Source organism: Carcharodon carcharias, chromosome 11 (genome assembly GCF_017639515.1).
Source record: "Carcharodon carcharias isolate sCarCar2 chromosome 11, sCarCar2.pri, whole genome shotgun sequence".
Taxonomy (NCBI): Eukaryota; Metazoa; Chordata; class Chondrichthyes; order Lamniformes; family Lamnidae; genus Carcharodon; species Carcharodon carcharias.
The window spans coordinates 7036103-7051034 of record NC_054477.1 but is presented as its reverse complement, the minus strand read 5'-3'; the positions used below and the strand labels follow the sequence as shown (position 1 = coordinate 7051034).

Genomic DNA, 14932 nt, shown 5'->3' with positions numbered 1-14932 from the left:
AAATTCCTCCCTATTCTCTCACCATCTCTCTCCAACTCCCCACTACACAGCCATTGAGGATGATGGGATGGTTTGGGGAGTGACACTGCCTCCCAGCTCTCAGGAGACTGTGATAAAAGATCCCACAGACATTTTTCCCAGGACATGTAAGGGGATTTCTCCTGGTTTTATATATTTACACTTGGATACAGATGGAGGAATGTATAAAACAGTGTCAAGGGTAGCAAGAAACATCAGGATGAAATAGTCTGGTGAAACAGACCAGTATATGACAGATGGAATTTAACACAGAGAAATGTGAAGTGATTCATTTTGATAGGAAGAACATGGAGAGACAATATAAAATAAAGGGTACAATTCTAAAGGGGGTGCAAGAGCAGAGGGAGCTGAGGGTATTTGTATATAAATCAGTGAAGGTGTCAGGACAGGTGGAGAGAGTGGTTAATAAAGCAGACAGTATCCTGGGCACAGGGTGTTGCTGTGATCGGGAACGCACTGTGTGTAAGGGCGGCGCTAGCAGATTCATAAAATCATAATAAGAGTTACCGAATCACAGTGCAGATCAGGAGGCCATTTGGCCCATCATGCCTGCACCAGCTCTCCGAACAAGCAACTCACCTAGCGCCATTCTCCTCGCTGCTCCCCAGAACCCTGCACACTCTCCCAGTTCAGATAACCGGCTTATTCACTTTTCAATGCTTCGATTGAACCTGCCTCTCCCCACTCTCAGGGGGCTGGATTTTACCCGCACCCAGCGGGTGTGTTTCCCACAGAGGTGGGGGGGTGGTGGTGGGGGGGGAGCATGTGAATTGGGGTGGGCACCCATCCCACCACCTTCCTGCCCGCCCCCAAGGTCTCCCCGCTAACACGGGGGTGGGGGGCAGACAGGCACTGACTGCCGGCCATACTAAAATGACCAGTTAAGGATCAGTTCAGGTTGTTATGAAGCCAGGTGACCGGGATTCCGGATCATCCCCTGCCCAGTGCCAGAGTATGTCTGGTGGGACCGGGAAGCCCAGTTTTTAACCTCAAATGGTTAAACGGCTGGAAAGAAGGAGGGGGTCACTCTTTGGGGGCTGCCCCTTACCAGAAGACTTAGACTGAAACCCCACCCCCCTTCCTCCCCACCCACTCTATCTCTTAATCCCACCCTGTCCTCCCCATTGCCCCCCATCCCTAATGCACCCAAACCCTCCCAGCCCAAGACCCCAGACTTACCTTCTCCAGGGATCTGAGGCTCTGGGCTCCTCTGACACCCAAGGGAGCTGCTGCCAATCCGATTGGCCGGCAGCTCCAGAGGATGGGGCTTCTGCCCCAATAAGGGGTGGCAGACCCACTTGACCCTGGTTAATCAGCCCTGAGGCGCTTTATTGCTGCTCTGCAAGGAATCAGTCGGCTCTGCTCCGGTTAATAAAGCCCAGGATACTGTCTGCTTTATTAACTACTCTCTCAACCTGTGCTGACACCTTCAATGATTTATGCACAGATTCAATAGTGACTTCAAAAGGGAATTGGATAAATATTTGATGGTGGAAATTCTTGCCAGGCTGTCTGAAATGGGAGGAGTGGGGGGGAGTGGGAACAGTCAGAGAGCATCCTTCAAAGGCCCAGCACCAGTTGCATAGGCTGAATGCCCCTCGATGTGCTGTAGGATTCTGTCATTGTAGAATCATCAGAACAGGTCGTCTGGGTCATTGTTGCTTATGGGAGGTTGCTGTGCGCAAATTGGGCTGCTGCGCCTCCTACATTCCAGCAGTGACTACAATTCGAAAAGGACTTCACTGGCTGTAAAGCGTATTGCAAAACCCTGAGGATGTGAAAGGCGATATAGAAATGCAAGTCTGCTTTACACCCAGTCCCTCGCTCTTCAATGGAACATTTACCTAATTTAAATCATGTCATTGACAAAATGTTTATTCACAGGGGGGTTTTGCTAATGTTTCCAGCTCTGCCTGATCTGGTCTCTGATCCAAAGGCAGCAGTGAGGGGGCTCTGGGTTCTGATTGGATGTTATGAGGACAGAGACTGTGCGGAGACAGGGGACTGAGTGCTCACTGTGTTCCTGCAGAGTCTGAGTGAGCAGCAAACTCTGTGTGTTTAAGGAGATGGAGAGTCTGGATCCAAAAGAGGTTCATTAATGTTCAGCAGAGGGATCGCACGGCTGGTTCTCACTGGGTGAACCTACTGGAGTCTCTGCACTTAGTGCAGGAGAAATTCAAATAATGGAGAGCAGCGGAGGTGGGGGGGCACGGGGAAGGAGGGGGGGTCACAGCGAGAGGGGGTCACAGTGAGAGGGGGGTCACAGCGAGAGGGGGTCACAGCGAGAGGGGGTCACAGTGAGGGGGGGTCACAATGAGGGGGGTTCACAGTGAGGGGGGGGTCACAGCGAGGGGGGGGTCACAGCGAGGGGGGTGTCACAGTGAGGGAGGGGGGGGTAGATTCTATGTTCTGATCAAAGCTCTGCTCTGTGTTCCACTTCTCATCTCATCTCATCTCAGTCTCTGTGTCTGTGTCTCTGTCACACTCTGTCTGTCTCTCTCTCTGTCTCTGTCTCCCTCCTTCCCCCTCTCTCATTGTCTCTCTCTCTCTTTCTCTCTCTCTGTGTCTGTGTCTCTCTCTGCCCCACCCACCCCACCCCCCCCACCCTCTCTGTCTGTCTTTTAGATTTTTTTACTCCCTGGGTTACAGACAAATTATTTTCCTGTGGAGCTGATTTAATCCTTTATTACACAGTCTCTGTGTGTGTGTGTGGTGTGTCTCTCTCTATCTCTCTCCCTGTATCTCTCTCTCTCTATCTCTCTCCCTGTGTCTCTCTCTATCTCTCTCCCTGTGTGTGTGTGTGGTGTGTGTGTCTCTCTCTCTCTGTCTCTCTCTCTCTATCTATCTCCCTGTGTCTATCTCTCTCCCTGTGTCTCTCTCTATCTCCCTGTGTCTCTCTCTATCTCCCTGTGTCCCTCTCTATCTCTCTCCCTGTGTGTGTGTGGTGTCTCTCTCTCTGTCTCTCTCTCTCTGTCTCTCTCTCTGTCTCTCTCCCTGTCTCTCTCTCTGTCTCTCTCTGTCTCTCTCTGTCTCTCTCTCTCTGTCTCTCTCTCTCTGTCTCTCTCTCTCTGTCTCTCTCCCTGTGTCTCTCTCTATCTTCCTGTGTGTCTCTCTCTATCTCTCTCCCTGTGTCTCTCTCCATCTCCCTGTGTCCCTCTCTATCTCTCTCCCTGTGTGTGTGTGGGTGTCTCTCTCTCTGTGTCTCTCTCTGTCTCTCTGTCTCTCAGTCTCTCTCTCTCTGTCTCTCTCTCTCTGTCTCTCTCTCTGTCTCTCTCTCTCTGTCTCTCTCTCTGTCTCTCTCTCTCTCTCTCTCTCCCTGTCTCTCTCTCTGTCTCTCTCCCTGTCTCTCTCTCTCTATCCCTCTCCCTGTGTGTGTGTGGTGTCTCTCTCTCTGTGTCTCTCTGTCTCTCTCTCTCTCTATCTCTCTCTCTGTGTCTCTCTCTATCTCTCTCCCTGTGTCTCTCTCTATCTCTCTATCTCAGCTTCCACACTCACCTTTTCTCCCTGTTCCACTTCTCCCTCTCCGACCTTCCTCACACGTTCCGTTCAGCAGAAGCGACTGATTCTGACAGACCATCTGTAACAATCGGCTCCCATTGACATCCATCCCTGAGCCGATCCCAATGCTGCTCTGCCCGGGGACTCCGGCTCCGGCTCCGGCTCCGGGAAGCTGCACAATCAGCTCCACTGAACAGAACAGGAGAGAGAGGGAGGGGAGGGAGAGAGGGAGGGAGGAGGAGAGAGAGGGAGGGGAGAGAGGGAGGGAGAGAGGGAGGGAGGCGGAGAGAGAGGGAGGGGAGAGAGAGGGAGGGAGGTAGGCAGGGAGAGAGGGAGGGAGGGGAGAGGGAGGGAGGGGAGAGAGGGAGGGGAGGGAGAGAGGGAGGGGAGAGAGGGAGGGAGGAGGAGAGAGAGGGAGGGGAGGGAGAGAGGGAGGGGAGAGAGGGAGGGAGGAGGAGAGAGAGGGAGGGAGAGAGGGAGGGGAGGGAGAGAGGGAGGGGAGAGAGGGAGGGAGGAGGAGAGAGAGGGAGGGGAGGGAGGGAGGGAGGAGGAGAGAGAGGGAGGGGAGGGAGAGAGGGAGGGGAGAGAGAGGGAGGGGAGAGAGGGAGGGAGGAGGAGAGAGAGGGAGGGAGAGAGGGAGGGAGGGAGAGAGGAGAGAGAGGGAGGGAGAGAGGGAGGGAGGGAGAGAGAGGGAGGGAGAGAGGGAGGGAGAGAGGGAGGGAGGAGGAGAGAGAGGGAGGGGAGGGAGAGAGGGAGGGAGAGAGGGAGGGAGGAGGAGAGAGAGGGAGGGGAGGGAGAGAGGGAGGGAGAGAGGGAGGGAGAGAGGGAGGGAGAGAGGGAGGGAGGAGGAGAGAGAGGGAGGGGAGGGAGAGAGGGAGGGAGAGAGGGAGGGAGAGAGGGAGGGAGAGAGGGAGGGAGAGAGGGAGGGAGGAGGAGAGAGAGGGAGGGGAGGGAGAGAGGGAGGGAGAGAGGGAGGGAGGAGGAGAGAGAGGGAGAGAGAGGGGAGGGGAGGGAGGGGAGAGGGTGAGGGAGGGGGGAGGGGGGAGGGTGAGGGAGGGGGGAGGGTGAGGGAGGGGGGAGGGGAGAGGGTGAGGGAGGGGGGAGGGTGAGGGAGGGGGGAGGGGGGAGGGTGAGGGAGGGGAGAGGGTGAGGGAGGGGGGAGGGGGGAGGGTGAGGGAGGGGGGAGGGGGGAGGGTGAGGGAGGGGAGAGGGTGAGGGAGGGGGGAGGGTGAGGGAGGGGGGAGGGGGGAGGGTGAGGGAGGGGGGAGGGTGAGGGAGGGGGGAGGGGGGAGGGTGAGGGAGGGGAGAGGGTGAGGGAGGGGGGAGGGTGAGGGAGGGGGGAGGGTGAGGGAGGGGAGAGGGTGAGGGAGGGGGGAGGGTGAGGGAGGGGAGAGGGTGAGGGAGGGGGGAGGGTGAGGGAGGGGAGAGGGTGAGGGAGGGGGGGAGGGTGAGGGAGGGGGGAGGGTGAGGGAGGGGAAGGGTGAGGGAGGGGGGAGGGTGAGGGGGGGGAGGGTGAGGGAGGGGGGAGGGGGGAGGGTGAGGGAGGGGGGAGGGTGAGGGAGGGGGGAGGGGGGAGGGTGAGGGAGGGGGGAGGGGGGAGGGGGGAGGGGGAGGGTGAGGGAGGGGAGAGGGTGAGGGAGGGGGGAGGGGGGAGGGTGAGGGAGGGGAGAGGGTGAGGGAGGGGGGAGGGGGGAGGGTGAGGGAGGGGTGAGGGAGGGGGGAGGGGGGAGGGTGAGGGAGGGGAGAGGGTGAGGGAGGGGGGAGGGGGGAGGGTGAGGGAGGGGAGAGGGTGAGGGAGGGGGAGGGTGGGGGAGGGGGGAGGGTGAGGGAGGGGAGAGGGTGAGGGAGGGGGGAGGGGGGAGGGTGAGGGAGGGGAGAGGGTAAGGGAGGGGGGAGGGTGAGGGAGGGGAGAGGGTGAGGGAGGGGGAGGGTGAGGGAGGGGGGAGGGTGAGGGAGGGGAGAGGGTGAGGGAGGGGGGAGGGTGAGGGAGGGGGGAGGAAAGAGGGTGAGGGAGGGGGGAGGGTGAGGGGGGGGGAGGGTGAGGGAGGGGGGAGGGGGGAGGGTGAGGGAGGGGAGAGGGTGAGGGAGGGGGGAGGGTGAGGGAGGGGAGAGGGTGAGGGAGGGGGGAGGGGGGAGGGTGAGGGAGGGGAGAGGGTGAGGGAGGGGGGAGGGTGAGGGAGGGGGGAGGGTGAGGGAGGGGGGAGGGAGGGAGAGATGGAGTGTGGGGAGGGTGGGAGAGGGGAGGAGAGAGTAAGGAGGTCGGGAGGGGAAGAGGGGTGGGAGGGGCTGGTGGGAGGAGAATGGGGAAGAGGAGAAGGGGTAGGGATGAGGGAAGGGAGTGAGGGAAGTTAGGGTGGGTGACACTGAGGGAGGGAAGAGAGAGGGGGAGTGGAGGGGAGTGTGGAAAGGGAGAGTGCGAGTGGTGAGAGTAAAGGGAGGGAGAGAAAGAGGGAGGGAGAGAGGGGACAGGAAGGGGTATGGGGGCAGGAGGGGGAGAGGGGAAGGAAAAAAGGGCAGGGGAGAGGGAAGGACAGGGGAGAGGGAAGGACAGGGGAGAGGGAAGGACAGGGGAGAGGGAAGGACAGGGGAGAGGGAAGAGGTGGGGGAGAGGGAAGGACAGGGGAGAGGGAAGGACAGGGGAGAGGGAAGGACAGGGGAGAGGGAAGAGGTGGGGGAGAGGGAAGGACAGGGGAGAGGGAAGGACAGGGGAGAGGGAAGAGGTGGGGGAGAGGGAAGGACAGGGGAGAGGGAAGGACAGGGGAGAGGGAAGGACAGGGGAGAGGGAAGAGGTGGGGGAGAGGGAAGAGGTGGGGGAGAGGGAAGGACAGGGGAGAGGGAAGGACAGGGGAGAGGGAAGAGGTGGGGGAGAGGGAAGAGGTGGGGGAGAGGGAAGGACAGGGGAGAGGAAGGACAGGGGAGAGGGAAGAGGTGGGGGAGAGGGAAGGACAGGGGAGAGGGAAGGACAGGGGAGAGGGAAGAGGTGGGGGCGAGGGAAGAGGTGGGGGAGAGGGAAGGACAGGGGAGAGGGAAGGACAGGGGAGAGGGAAGAGGTGGGGGAGAGGGAAGGACAGGGGAGAGGGAAGGACAGGGGAGAGGGAAGGACAGGGGAGAGGGAAGGACAGGGGAGAGGGAAGAGGTGGGGGAGAGGGAAGGACAGGGGAGAGGGAAGGACAGGGGAGAGGGAAGGACAGGGGAGAGGGAAGAGGTGGGGGAGAGGGAAGGACAGGGGAGAGGGAAGGACAGGGGAGACGGAAGAGGTGGGGGAGAGGGAAGGACAGGGGAGAGGGAAGGACAGGGGAGAGAGAAGGACAGGGGAGAGGGAAGGACAGGGGAGAGGGAAGAGGTGGGGGAGAGGGAAGGACAGGGGAGAGGGAAGGACAGGGGAGAGGGAAGAGGTGGGGGAGAGGGAAGGACAGGGGAGAGGGAAGGACAGGGGAGAGGGAAGAGGTGGGGGAGAGGGAAGGACAGGGGAGAGGGAAGGACAGGGGAGAGGGAAGAGGTGGGGGAGAGGGAAGGACAGGGGAGAGGGAAGGACAGGGGAGAGGGAAGAGGTGGGGGAGAGGGAAGGACAGGGGAGAGGGAAGGACAGGGGAGAGGGAAGAGGTGGGGGAGAGGGAAGGACAGGGGAGAGGGAAGGACAGGGGAGAGGGAAGGACAGGGGAGAGGCAGGGGAGTGAGGGGGATACGGAGAGAGTTGGGGACAGAGAGGCCAACCCCAAACTGGATCCATCCCCAGCCCAGCCCATCCCCATAAGACCAAAAGACCATAAGACATAGGAGCAGAAATTGGGCCAATCAGCCCATCGAGTCTGCTCCGCCATTCAATCATGGCTGATAAGTTTCTCAACCCCATTCTCCTGCCTTCTCCCCGTAACCTTTGATCCCCTTACCAATCAAGAACCTATCTATCTCAGTCTTAAATACACTCAATGACCTGGCCTCCACAGCCTTCTGTGGCAATGAATTCCATAGATTCACCACTCTCTGGCTAAAGAAGTTTCTCCTCATCTCTGTTCTAAAAGGTCTTCCCTTTACTCTGAGGCTGTGCCCTCGGGTCCTAGTCTCTCCTACTAATGGAAACATCTTCCCCACGTCCACTCTATCTAGGCCTTTCAGTATTCTGTAAATTTCAATCAGATCCCCCCTCATCCTTCTAAACTCCATCGAGTATAGACCCAGAGTCCTCAAACGTTCCTCATATGTTAAGACTTTCATTCCTGGGATCGTTCTCGTGAACCTCCTCTGGACCCTCTCCAGGGCCAGCACATCCTCCCTGAGATACGGGGCCCAAAATTGCTCACAATATTCTAAATGTGGTCTGACCAGAGCCTTATAAAGCCTCAGCAGCACATCCCTGCTTTTATATTCTAGTCCTCTCGAAATAACTGCCAACATTGCATTTGCCTTCCTAACTACTGACTCAACCTGCAAGTTAACCTTACGAGAATCCTGGACTAGGACTCCCAAGTACCTTTGCACTCCACATTTCTGAATTCTCTCCCCATTTAGAAAATAGTCTATGCCTCTATTCTTCCTACCAAAGTGCATGACCTCACACTTCCCCACGTTGTATTCCATCTGTTACTTCTTTGCCCATTCTCCTAACCTGTCCAAATCCTTCTGCAGCCTCCCCGCCTCAATACTACCTGTCCCTCCACCTATCTTTGTATCATCTGCAAACTTAGCCAGGATGCCCTCAGTTCCTTCATCTAGATCATTAATGTATAAAGTGAAAAGTTGTGGCCCCAACACTGACCCCTGCGGAACTCCACTAGTCACCGGCCGCCATCCTGAGAATGACCCCCTTATCCCAATTCTCTGCCTCCTGCCAGACAGCCAATCTTCTATCCATGCTAGTACCTTGCCTCTAACACCATGGGCTCTTATCTTACTGAGCAGCCTCCTGTGCGGCACCTTGTCAAAGGCCTTCTGGAAGTCCAAGTAGATAACATCCATTGGCTCTCCTTTGTCTAACCTACTCGTTACCTCCTCAAAGAATTCTAACAGATTTGTCAGGCATGACCTCCCCTTGATGAAACCATGCTGACTTTGCCCTATTTTACCATGCACTTCCAAGTATTCTGAAATCTCATCCTTAATAATGGACTCTAAAATCTTACCAATGACCTAGGTCAGGCTAATTGGCCTATAATTTCCCGTCTTTTGCCTCATTCCCTTCTTAAACAGGGGGGGTTACATTAGCGATTTTCCAGTCCCCAGGGACCCTCCCTGACTCCAGTGATTCCTGAAAGATCACCACTAACGCCTCCACTATCACTTCAGCTATCTCCTTCAGAACTCTGTGGTGTAATCCATCTGGTCCAGGTGATTTATCCACCTTCAGACCTTTCAGTTTTCCTAGCACCTTCTCCTTGGTAATGGCCCCCATACTCACCTCTGCCCCCCGACTCTCTTGAACTTTGGGGATGTTCCTCGTGTCTTCCACCGTGAAGACTGACGCAAAGTACCTATTCAGTTCCTCCGCCATTTCTTTGTTCCTCACTACAACTTCTCCAGCGTCATTTTCCAGCGGCCCAATGTCTACTTTTGCCTCTCTCTTACCCTTTATATATCTAAAAAAACTCTTACAATCCTCTTTTATATTACTGGCTAGTTTACCCTCATATTTAATCTTCTCCCTCGTTATTTCTTTTTTAGTTGTCCTCTGTTGGTCTTTGTAGGCTTCCCAATCCCTTGGTTTCCCACTGCTCTTCGCTGCATTGTATGTTTCTCTTTAGCTTTTAAGCTGTCCCTGACTTCCCTTGTCAGCCATGGTTGCCTCGCCCTCCCTTTAGAATGCTTCTTCTTCCTAGGGATGAATTTTTGCTGTGTCTCCCAAATTACTCCCAGAAATTCCTGCCATTGCTGTTCCACTGTCTTTCCTGCTAGGCTCATCTCCCAGTCAATTCTGGCCAGCTCCTCCCTCATGCCTCTATAGTTGCCTTTATTCAACTGTAACGTACATCTGATTCCAGCTTTTTCCTCTCAAATTGCAGGGTAAATTCTATCATATTATGGTCACTTCCTCCTAAGGGTTCCTTCACCTTAAGCTCCCTTATCAAATCTGCCTCATTACACATCACTAAATCTAGAATTGCCTGTTCCCTAGTGGCTCCACCACAAGCTGCTCCAAAAAGCCATCTCGTAGACATTCTACAAATTCCTTTTCTTGGGATCCACTACCAACCTGATTTTCCCAGTCTACCTGCATATTGAAACCCCCCATGATTACTGTAACCTTGCCTTTCTTACACACCTTTTCTATCTCCTGGTGAATCTTGTGCCCCACATCCTGACTACTGTTCGGAGGCCTGTACATAACTCCCATTATGGTTTTTTACCTTTGCGGTTCCTCAACTCTACCCACACAGATTCTACATCATCTGACCCTACGTCATTTCTTGCTATCGATTTGATTTCATTTCTTACTAACAAAGCAACTCTGCCGACCTGCCTATCTTTTCGATAGGATGTATATCCTTGGATATTTAGCTCCCAGTCCTGATCCCCTTGCAGCCATGTCTCCGTGATGCCCACCACATCATAGCTGCCAATTTCAATCTGCGCCACGAGCTCATTTACCTTATTTCGTATACTGCGTGCATTCAGTCCTGTATTTCCTGTCCCCTTTCTCATTGTCGTATACTGCGTGCTGCCCAGCCCAGTCCAGCCCAGTCCAGCCCAGTCCAGTCCAGCCCAGCCCAGCCCAGCCCAGTCCAGCCCAGTCCAGCCCAGTCCAGTCCAGCCCAGCTCAGCCCAGCCCAGTCCAGCCCAGCTGAGCCCAGCTCAGCCCAGCTCAGCTCAGCCCAGCTCAGCCCAGCTCAGCCCAGCTCAGCTCAGCCCAGCTCAGCCCAGCTCAGCCCAGCTCAGCCCAGCTCAGCCCAGCCCAGCTCAGCCCAGCTCAGCCCAGCTCAGCCCAGCTCAGCCCAGCCCAGCTCAGCCCAGCTCAGCCCAGCTCAGCCCAGCCCAGCTCAGCCCAGCTCAGCCCAGCTCAGCCCAGCCCAGTCCAGCCCAGCTCAGCTCAGCCCAGCCCAGCTCAGCCCAGCCCAGCTCAGCCCAGCTCAGCCCAGCTCAGCCCAGCTCAGCCCAGCTCAGCCCAGCCCAGTCCAGCCCAGCTCAGCTCAGCCCAGCCCAGCTCAGCCCAGCCCAGCTCAGCCCAGCTCAGCTCAGCCCAGCCCAGCTCAGCCCAGCCCAGCTCAGCCCAGCTCAGCCCAGCTCAGCCCAGCTCAGCCCAGCCCAGCCCAGCTCAGCTCAGCCCAGCCCAGCCCAGCCCAGCCCAGCTCAGCCCAGCTCAGCTCAGCCCAGCCCAGCTCAGCCCAGCCCAGCTCAGCCCAGCTCAGCCCAGCTCAGCCCAGCCCAGTCCAGCCCAGCTCAGCTCAGCCCAGCCCAGCTCAGCCCAGCCCAGCTCAGCCCAGCTCAGCCCAGCTCAGCCCAGCTCAGCCCAGCTCAGCCCAGCCCAGTCCAGCCCAGCTCAGCTCAGCCCAGCCCAGCTCAGCCCAGCCCAGCTCAGCCCAGCTCAGCTCAGCCCAGCCCAGCTCAGCCCAGCCCAGCTCAGCCCAGCGCAGCCCAGCACAGCCCAGCGCAGCCCAGCCCAGCCCAGCTCAGCTCAGCCCAGCCCAGCCCAGCCCAGCCCAGCTCAGCCCAGCTCAGCTCAGCCCAGCCCAGCTCAGCCCAGCCCAGCTCAGCCCAGCTCAGCCCAGCTCAGCCCAGCTCAGCCCAGCCCAGTCCAGCCCAGCTCAGCTCAGCCCAGCCCAGCTCAGCCCAGCTCAGCTCAGCCCAGTCCAGCCCAGCCCAGCTCAGCCCAGCTCAGCCCAGCCCAGTCCAGCCCAGCCCAGTCCAGCCCAGCTCAGCCCAGCCCAGCCCAGCCCACCTCAGCCCAGCCCAGCCCAGCCCAGCCCACCTCAGCCCAGCCCAGCTCAGCTCAGCCCAGCCCAGCCCAGTCCAGCCCAGTTCAGCCCAGTCCAGCCCAGTCCAGCCCAGCCCAGCCCAGTCCAGCCCAGTCCAGCCCAGCCCAGCCCAGCCCAGCCCAGCCCAGTCCAGTCCAGCCCAGCCCAGCCCAGCCCAGTTCAGCCCAGCCCAGCCCAGCCCAGCCCAGCCCAGTTCAGCCCAGCCCAGCCCAGCCCAGTTCAGCCCAGCCCAGCCCAGCCCAGCCCAGTTCAGCCCAGCCCAGCCCAGCCCAGTTCAGCCCAGCCCAGCCCAGCTCAGCCCAGCTCAGTTCAGCCCAGTCCACCCCAGCCCAGCCCAGCCCAGTTCAGCCCAGTCTAGCCCAGCCCAGCCCAGCCCAGTCCAGCCCAGTCCAGCCCAGCCCAGTCCAGCCCAGTCCAGCCCAGCCCAGCCCAGCCCAGCCCAGTCCAGACCAGCCCAGCCCAGCCCAGTCTAGCCCAGCCCAGTCCAGCCCAGCCCAGCCCAGTCTAGCCCAGCCCAGTTCAGCCCAGTCCAGTCCAGCCCAGCCCAGCCCAGTCCACCTCAGCCCAGCCCAGCCCAGTCCAGCCCAGCCCAGTCCAGCCCAGTCCAGCCCAGTCCACCTCAGCCCAGCCCAGGCCAGTCCAGCCCAGCCCAGCCCAGCCCAGCCCAGCCCAGTCCAGTCCAGTCCAGCCCAGTCCAGCCCTAGATTTAATTTTCATCAAATCACAGAATCCTGCAGCAGAGAAGGATCAGGCCAGTCAGCCCATCGAGCTGATGCTAGCTCTTTGCAAGAGCGATCTGATTGGTCCACTTCCCCTGCTCTTTCCCCAAATTCTGCATTAATTTTCTTTTTCAAATATTTATCCAACTCCTTTTTGAAAGCTCCTATTGAATCTGCTTCCTCCGCCCTTTCAGGCAGCGCCTTCCAGATCACATTAAACTCGCTGTGTAAAAATAAAATTCTCCTCATCTCTCTCTCTCGCTGGTTCTTTTACCGATTCCCTTCAACCTGTGTCCCTCTGCTTACCGACCCTCCTGCCCTGGAAACAGTTCATAGTATTTGTCCCATCAAAACACTCCCTAATTTAGATAGAGTAAATGATGATAAACAGTTTGTAGTGGCACGAGAGTCATTAACCAGAACGTGTCCACATTAATTTATAAACTTGAGATTATCTTTTACTGTATCCACGTTTTCTATCACTATTATCCTAAAGCGAGAAAAGTGCAAATTCTCACCGATCTGGTGGTTCCTGAAGGTTTCGGTTGACATCAGCAGTCTCTCTGTGGCAGGTTTGAGTTACAGAGCTTTGGACTGTCGATGTTGGATCCCTGTCAGCTATCTGTTTATATCTTTACAAAACCACTTCCCTTTCACATGTGGAGAACCACATGACTTCCGTGTGTTGCCTTGTTTTCGTTTGTTTATTTTCTCTTTGCCTCATTGCTTGGAATGTGACATGTCATTGGACGGATTGTGGTGGTGACTCACTGCTCTGTCACTGTCAACAGGTAATTGTATCAGTCATTGACCTTGGTCTATACCCACATTCTGATCCCATTTTCCTCATTTCCAATCCATAATTCAATCCACTTCCCAGCTCTGATTCTACGGTTGAGCGGGATTCTACCCTTGGCTGACATCCACAAACATGGTGAAGTTTGGAACAAAAACAGAATTACCTGGAAAAACTCAGCAGGTCTGGCAGCATCGGCAGAGAAGAAAAGAGTTGACGTTTCGAGTCCTCATGGCCCTTCCACAGAATTGATTGAATATTAGGAGAGGGGTGAAATATAAGCTGGTTTAAGGTGGGACTGAATATTGAATTCAACAACTTTAGATCTTGACCTCCCTCCTCCATCCCCACCCCCTTTCCGTTTCTTCCCCCTCCCTTTTTTTTTTCCAATAATTTATATAGATTTTTCTTTTCCCACCTATTCCTATTATTTTTAAATCTTTTATGCCCTCTAACCTTTCCACCCCACCCCCACTAGAGCTGTACCTTGAGTGTTCTGCCATCCATTCTTAATTAGCACATTCATTTAGATAATAACCTTCAACACCTCTTTGTTCCTTTGTCTGTGACATCTTTTGATTATCTGCTCCTATCACTGCTTGCTTGTCCCTACAACACTCCTCCCAACTTCTCTCTACCCACCCCCCCACCTTAAACCAGCTTATATTTCACCCCTTTCCTAATATTCACTCAGTTCTGTTGAAGGGTCATGAGGACTTGAAACGTCAACTCTTTTCTTCTCCGCCGACGCTGCCAGACCTGCTGAGATTTTCCAGGTAATTCTGTTTTTGTTTTGGATTTCCAGCATCCGCAGTTTTTTTGTTTTTATCTTGGTGAAGTTTAGGTCCTAATGCGAGTGCTGTTGGGAGGAGTTTAAACTAATTCAGCAGGGGGAGAGGACACAGAATGTTAGCAGAATAGGGACACATCATAATACAGTAAAACAATCAAGTCAGAGGGAGTACAGCTGTATTAAGCTTCAAGGGAGTAAGGCAAGGCTGGATGGCCTCTACTTTAATGTCAGGAGTATTACAGGTAAAATGAATGAGTTAAGGGTGAGGATTGACACGTGGAATTGTGATATAGTAGCCATCACTGAGACGTGGTTGAGGGAGGGGCAGGATTGGCAGTTCAACATTCTGGGATATAGAATCTTCGACCTGGACATGGGGTAAAAAGAGGAGGAGGCATTATTAGTTAAGGAGTCAGTTACTGCAGTAAGGAGAGATGATATCTTGGAGGGGGCATCGAATGAAGCTTTGTGGGTAGAGTTTAGGAATAAAAAAGGGGCAACCACATTGTTACATTTTTTTATTATAGACCCCCAGATAGTCAGCAGGAAATTGAGGAACAAATATGTGCACAATTTGTAAAACAATAATAGTAGCGTAATTATATTAGGTGATTTCAACTTTCCTAACATTAATTGGGATAGACATAGTGTTAAGGGCTTGAATGGAGTGGATTTCTTGAAATGTGTACAGGAGAACTTTTTAGGTCAATATGTAGAGGGTCCAACAAGGGACAGCGCAGTGCTGGACCTAATTCTGGGGAATGAAGCTGGACAGGTGGCTGAGGTGGTGGTGGGAGAGCATTTCAGTGATAGCGACCACAACGTGGTTTAAGTTTGTTATGGACAAAGAAATAGACAAGTTGCAAAAAATGGTTTGGATTGGGGGAGAGTGGATTTTAGTAAAATAAGGCAGGATCTGGCCAAGGTAGACTGGGAACAGCTACTTGTGGGGAAATCGACAGAGGAGCAGTGGGGGGTGTTCAAAAAGGAAATGGGGAGGGTACAGGCTCAACTTGTTCCTTCTAGGGTGATAGGAAGGAATAACAAGCTCAGAGAACCATGGATGACCAGAGGTATTCAGGTTACGATGAGAAGGAAAAGAGAAGCTTTTAGCAGGTACAAGGGAAGCAAATCAGTGGAGGCATTAGTAGAGAACAGAAAGTGCAGGGTGGAGCTTAAG

At 55.6% G+C, this 14932-nt stretch overlaps 1 protein-coding gene across 1 annotated transcript in view; it reads right to left on the bottom strand.

The window, feature by feature from the left end:
• LOC121284327 (cholecystokinin receptor-like) overlaps window positions 1-12777 on the bottom strand; it is a 61964-nt gene extending 49187 nt beyond the window's left edge. The window contains exon 1 of the mRNA XM_041199724.1: window positions 12682-12777. Coding sequence (XP_041055658.1) covers window positions 12682-12715 — 34 coding nt within the window. The 5' untranslated portion in view covers window positions 12716-12777. The remainder of the gene's footprint in view (window positions 1-12681) is intronic.
• Between the last annotated feature and the right edge of the window lie 2155 nt (window positions 12778-14932).